The 6,971-nt window shown below is 46.9% G+C and overlaps 1 protein-coding gene across 1 annotated transcript; it reads right to left on the minus strand.

Annotated features, from left to right (window-relative positions):
• Positions 1-3,492: 3,492 nt before the first annotated feature.
• Positions 3,493-5,010, minus strand: LOC143544009 (uncharacterized). The gene has a single exon (XM_077036193.1). It carries the CDS (start codon positions 5,008-5,010, stop codon positions 3,493-3,495), a length of 1,518 nt encoding a protein of 505 aa, XP_076892308.1.
• Positions 5,011-6,971: the final 1,961 nt, after the last annotated feature.

The following is a 6,971-nucleotide window of genomic DNA, read 5'->3' on the forward strand; positions in this document are numbered from 1 at the left end:
GTTTTTGGTGGACGTTTAGGGTGTGTTTGGGCTGCATCTCAGCCAGATTCATCCATTCGGGATGGCTCGTCTTCGCCATTTCGAATATACCTGTCATTGCCTTGGTATTACTCCGACGGCTGACAGGTTATCTTCTTTCTACCGGTGGCGTTTCACCCAGGGGTGGTATAACTTGCATACTCGCCTTGGTGCCAAGGCTATCGCCTTAGATGCACCACCTACTTTGCATGAGTGGAAGAGTGTGTTCTTCTACGTCTCCGCGCGCATGGTTTCACATCCTATGTTCTTCACAGATGTGAAAGAGCTTCTTGAGCCGAAAGTGGCTCCTTATACCGGTTCGGACTGGTTCAACACTTTGCAGGCCAGCCTCTCTCCACACCGTCATTACCCGGAGCGCGCGTTGGTGTTGTTCGGCATGAGCCGCATTTGGGACGATGCGGCGTTGATGCTGATTATTCTTAACGGTGGTCAAGTTTAGCGTCGTTTTTATTTTTTGCTCCGAAGTGTATTTTGTTTTGCAATGTTTTAACTTGTTTTTTCTTCAGAGGTGGACGACCGCATGCTCCTCTTGCAGCATGCGCCTGAGGGCGTTAAAATGCTAGGGCGGAGAGAGTTAGGTCCCCGCGAGGAGCCAATCCTTGCTCAGACCGCTTGAAACTTTGTGTTTCCTCTTCCTATGGGGCGATCACCTATATCGCGACCGCTGCCACCTCCAAGCTCTGTTACCCTTCAGAGTGGTAGGTTCAACTGTTTTTATCATTTTTCTTTTTGTTTGCTTATCTTGCTAACGTCTTATTTTCTTTTTCAGGTAGAAGATCTAATGTTGTGCGCCTTCCTAAGTGCAGTGGTAGGGGTGTACAACGCAGTGTTGGGGAGATGGTTGTGTCTCCGATAGACGCCGCCGCAAGAGACGCCGTGGATGATGATGACGATGTCGTCATGATCTCTAATGTCCCTTTTGAAGATCCGCGTCTTCTTCCGCATCATTGCTTGAAGCACTCGGTTTGAGTGCCAGCATGGTGTCTTCCCCAACCACCTCCGCACAGGTTTCTGTTGGCTTCTCCTCGCCAACAGTTTCACAGCCTGTGGTTGCTGTGTCTGCGCTGGCTACAACGGTTGTCACTCCAATTTTGGTGGCGACTGATGTGGTTTCTGCAGCTGCAGCTTCTGGAACCGTTTTGGATACGAATTTCGTATCTATCGGTCCATCTTCCTCTTCCTCCTCTTCAGTGGGTGGGGCGTTCACTGTTCCACACCATTTAGGTCCCACCCCTATGATTAATGAAGATGATGAAGAGATGCCCCGCGTCTTCAAGAAACCTCGTCTTGGCGGGTTTGTCAAGCGTAGTCTTGTTAAATCGTCAGGTTTGATTTTTACAACTCTTTCTTTTGATTCAACTTGATCCTTTCTAAAATTGTTTTGTTCATTTCAGGCGTGCTGGTGATTTCTTCATCGACTGTTTCTCCCGTAACTTCTGGCGTTGCATCATCTCTGGCGGCCCTGTTTGCTAGTTTTCCGATGATGACAAGTATTGGCAGCTTGTCGGAGGCTGGGCCTGCTGTACAAATGCTGAGTTTGCCGATGACGACGGGTGTGGTTGGCCCGTCTGAGGCCGAAACCATTGTGACGACTGTTCGTAGCGTCAACTGGGCCAATTCTAGTTGTCTCTCTTCCAGCTTCGTCTGCTCAACCGATGAAGGCGATTGTGGACGAATCACCTAAGGTTAGTCTTGAATCAGCAATCCTTTCAGTTGCTGATTTTTTGAAATCAAGACAGTCTTCACCAGACAAGGGTTTTATTCTTGATGGTGATGAGATTGTGTCGCTGCCTCCTTTTCAACTTGGCGCGACGGTGCAAGGTAAATTTTTTGAACTCCAAGGCAGTAGCAGTGGCGGGTTTAGTGGATGTTTGAGTGGGGGTGTTCTAGATGTGGATATGGACCCCCGCGACTCGATGGAGGCGAGCCAAGTTTTTCGCCCTAGCTAGAAGGTTAATTGTGGCGCTAATTTTGAGGATCCTGCCACTTGCTCCGAATTTTTGGAGTATGTTGTTCCTCCTGGTGAGCGCATTGCTAGTAAGATCCAGCCCCGGGGTACTTTGTACTCCGACGTCGCTTTTCACCAAGTCCAGGCTTTCTCTTGTTTTGCGGAGTTGCTGCGTGAGAACCGTACCCTTCACGAGGACAAAATTGATGCCGGTGCTCGCATGAGAGAGATGGAACAAATGGTGAAGGATACTGAGGCCGGCGTTTGGAGAGCCGGTAAAGAGTCGTCTGATCATCACCAAGCGTTAAGCGCTGTGGAGGCGAAACTGGCGAAGGCCGAGGCTGATCTCGCGGAGCCTGCTCGCGGAGCCCGCTTGCGAGCGTGCCGCCCGTTATAAGAAGTTTGAGACTGCGTGCAAGAAGTCTAATGCTGATCTTGCAGATGCACGCAGTCGCGCTCTTGCTGTGGAGGAGGCTTCCGCTCGACTCGAGAGTGAAAACGCTGCATTCCGCAAGCGTATTGAAGAGTTGGAGGCAGAAGCTGCATTGAGGAAGACGGATGCTGGCAAGCTGGCTGACACATTGGCTTCCAATGAGGAAGCCATTAAAGTTTTGACTTCTGAGCTTGCTGCCGCCGCCGCTGACCGTGATTGGTTGTTGAAGCATGCTATTCGCAAGGTATTCCCCTGTTTTCCTTTTTTTTATTCATCCTACTAATGCTTTTCTTTTATGTAGGTTGCCCAACGCATCATTAGCGATGATGATTTGACGCGTTGTATTGGAGTCCTTGTCAATGCTTCCCAATAGCTTGGCCACAAGGCTGGTTTTCAGGAAGCCCTTACGCATCTGCGTGACAACCTTCTACTTGAGGCCTATGCCCTTCATTCCATTGATGTGGATAAGGAGTATGCTGCTGCTGAGACGGAATATGATTCTCTTACGTTTCCTATTCTTTCGCAAGTTGCTCAGTATGCTAAAGAAGAAAATGGTGTGCAACTGTTGAGGAATTTGCTTGAACCTTCGCAAGCTGGGCCTTCCGCCGCTCCTGCTGGCGGTCAAGAGGATAGAGCGGCTGTTGACTCCGGGAAGAGTGTCAACGATGTAGATTAGGCTATCGTCTTGATTTGTATAGTCAAACTTTTTTTTTTGTTATTATTTTTTTTTGTTTTGTGCGCGGGCGTAAGTGATCGCTTGTAACTTCATGTATATAAATGAAATCAATGCTTATTTTGTGAAATGCAGAGTATCGTTTCCATTCAAATTCGACTCTTGGCCTGTTTTTACAATTGGAATCGATTTACATATAACAACTTCGCAATTGTGCTGCGTTCCATGTTCTAGGAATCGCTGAGCCATCGAGATGCGTCAGGGTGTAGGCGCCTTTCCCCAACACCTTGTTAATTTGATATGGACCTTCCCAAGACGGCACCAATTTGCCTTGTGCATGTGCTCTTGATGCCTCGTTGTTGCGAAGAACGTAATCTCCGGCATTGAACTCACATATCTTTACTTTGGTGTTATAGTACTTTTGTAGCTGGCCTTGTAATTTTGTTCTCTTATTGCGGCTAACTCTCGACGTTCTTCTAGAAGCATTAAGTCTAGCCGCCTTTCTGCATCGTTGTCATTTGGTAATGTGACCCTTGGAGAAGGAACGCCGATTTCGGCTGGGATCATTGCTTCGGTACCATTGGTTAAGCTGAACGGCGTTTCTGCATTACTTGTGTTTTTGTGCGTTCTTATGGCCCATAGTACATGAGGTAGCTGATCGACCCATCCTGATCTGTGGTTTGCCAACCTTTTCTTGATTCCGCCTACGATTGTTCTGTTGGCGCGTTCCACTTCGCCATTCCCTTGTGGATGAGAAACAGAGGTGAGTGTCTGCGTGACATTGAGCTCTTTTAACCATTTTTGGATATGTTGGTCAGCAAATTGTGTTCCATTGTCGCTGACCAAATTCATGGGTAATCCAAAACGGCAGATTATAAATTCCCAAATAAACCTTTTGATGCTGGTTGTGTTGATTGTTGCTACCGGCTTTGCTTTGATCCACTTTGTGAAGTAATCGATCGCCACAATAAAAAATTTTATACGGCCCGGCGCCTCTGGAAATGGTCCAGTTATATCAATTGCCCATTTCTGGAATGGCCAAGAAGCTGTCACCGGTATCATGGCATTTTTCGAGCGCAAGGTGTTTGGCGCGTGGTGTTGACAGGCGCTGCATTTTCTCAATTCTTTCTCGGCGTCAACATGCATGCCTGGCCAATAATATCCTGTGTTCATGATTTTGGCGACCACCATTCTCGGACCTGCGTGTACGCCACATATTCCCTCATGAATTTCTCTGAGCAGATAATTTGCGTCTTGTGGGTCTACGCATATGAGAAGTGGACCCAAGTACGATCGCCTATAGAGAATATCCCCTTGGATTGTGTAATTCAATGCTTTGTGGCGGATCTTCCGCGCGTCTGCTTTCTTTTCTGGCAAAATACCTCTTGCGAGGTAGTTGATGATTGGTGTCGTCCAACTCTTTTCTACTTCTGAACAAACGAGAACTTCTTTGTTCATTATTGAAGGTGTTTCTAGGACTTCGACACGTACGTCTTTCGCTAGGTGTTCAAAACCAACAGCTGCAAGTTTGCTTAAGGCGTCAGCCTGTTTGTTCTCACTTCTATTGATTTGTTTCACCTTGCACATGGAAAAAGTTGCCATTAGCGCCTTAGCTTGCGCTAGGTATGATGCCATCTTATCGTCCTTTGCATCGTACGATCCTTCAATTTGATTTGCCACTAACATGGAATCCACATGTGCTTCCAAATGGCGTGCCCCTAGCTTTTTAGCGATTCTCAACCCTGCCAACAATGCTTCGTACTCCGCCTCGTTGTTTGTGCTTTTAAATTCTAGGCGTAATGCGTACGTGAAGTGTTGCCCTTCTGGGTTGGTTATCTTTAGGCCCGCTCCAGCGCCTTCATCATTAGAAGCTCCGTCTGTGAACATTTTCCAGACTTCATCTTTCGTTTGATCCATAGGGGTTTCGATCTATCTTTTGCATTCTTCCTCCTTTTCTTGAGGGATTTCTGCGATGAAATCGGCCAAAACCTGGCCTTTGATTGCTGGCCTTGGTTTATATTCGATGGCGTGTTCTCCCAATTCTATTGCCCATTTTGCGAGCCTCCCAGACAATTATGGCTTGCTTAGCACATTTTGTAAGCGAAAGTTGGTGAGGAGATGTATCGGATGGCCCTGGAAGTATCTTCTCAATCGCCGCGCTGTCTGGACCAAGGATAAGACTAATTTTTCCAAGGTGGAGTATCTTGTTTCTGCGTCTGCCAGGGTGCGGCTTATGTAATAAATGGGCGTATGAATACCATTTCTTTCCACCATCAAGACTGCGCTGACTGTTCATTATGATGCTGCTAAGTATACTATTAACAGTTCCCCAGCTTTTGGGGATGTAAGTGTTGGCAATTCTTCTAAGTGTGACTTAATTTCTTGGAACGCTATTTCTGCTTCTTCCGTCCATCGGAATTGAGATTTCTTAAGGCAGTTTCTCAGGGTTGAGACGAACGGGAATGATTTTTCCGCATGACTAGATAAAAATCTATTCAATGCGACTAATCGACCGTTAAGCGTTTGCACTTGTTTGACCGATTTTGGCGACGGCATTTTCCTCACGGCTTCCAATTTTTCTGGGTTGGCTTTGAAGCCACCATTCGTCAAGATTACTCCCAGGAATTTTCCTTCCTCCATGCCGAAGGAACATTTTCCTGGGTTAAGCTTCATGCTAATTGACCTTAGAGTTTCGAAGGTCTCCTCGATATCCTTTAACATGGATCCTTCCGTCTTGCTTTTGATGACCAAATCGTCCATGTAGACTTCCAAATTTCTTCCAATTTGAGGTTTGAACTCTTTGTCCATCAGCCTTTGGTAAGTAGACCCAGCGTTCTTGAGACCAAATGGCATCATTTTATAACAATATGTTCCGCTGTTTGTTCTGAACGCCATTTTGTCTTGGTCTTTTGCCGCCATGTGGATCTGGTGATACCCTTTGTAAGCGTCTAAAAAGCATTTGAACTGAAAGGGTACCAGTGAGTCAACTTTAAGGTCGATCTCTGGCAGTGGATAACAATCTTTTGGACAAGCCTTGTTGAGATCTTTGAAGTATATACACATGCGCCATTGGCCATTTGCCTTGGGTACCATTACTGGGTTTGCTACCCATGTTTGGTACTGGATTTCTCTGATTATACCTGCATCAATCAATTGTTATACTTGTTCATCACAGGCTTTTTCCTGTTCTGGTCCCATCTTTCTTCGCTTCTGTACCACTGGAACGAAGGTTTGGTTAACCTTTAACTCGTGTTCCGCTTTGCTTCTTGGGACCCCTGCATATCCGCCGGAGTCCAGGCGAAGACATCAATGTTTTTGACCAGTTGACTTTGAGTGCCGCCCGTGCTTCCTCGGAGATGGTTGGTCTAATGGTTATGCTTTGCTCCGGGAATTTTTTGTTGAGTATCCATTTTTCCACTTCTCTGGTTTTATCGAGTTTAAGTGTCTTTTGTGGCGGTGTTTTCTCTCCACCATGTTACACTCCTTGTTGGCGTGGATCATTGCTATCCCCGTCGGGGTTGGTACCCCTACTATCCCATGTGCTGTTGACGGGGTAGCATTGAAGTCACCAATGGCCTCTCTTCCCAAGATTATATCATATTGTGGGTGAGGGGTCTCCATTACTAGGAAGTCGACATCCTCTGTTCGTGAATGGATCCCATCACTTAGCTCGACTGGGAATGTCAGCTGTCCCAGCGGGTATGCAATACTTTGGTTGAACCCCGTTATTGGAGCGTTAACTGCTGTCAACCGGCGTTTGTCTTCTTCGTCTACCAGGTCGAGACACTGGCGGTACATGATGTTGGAGGTTGCCCCCGTGTCAACAAAGAAACGCGGCGTCCTGTAGTTACCGAAAACGGCTGTGATCACTAAGGGTG

The sequence above is a fragment of the Bidens hawaiensis genome, unplaced genomic scaffold (assembly GCF_021521415.1).
Source record: "Bidens hawaiensis isolate Kalapana, Puna unplaced genomic scaffold, B.hawaiensis_p1.1 tig00013425_1, whole genome shotgun sequence".
Lineage (NCBI taxonomy): Eukaryota > Viridiplantae > Streptophyta > Magnoliopsida > Asterales > Asteraceae > Bidens > Bidens hawaiensis.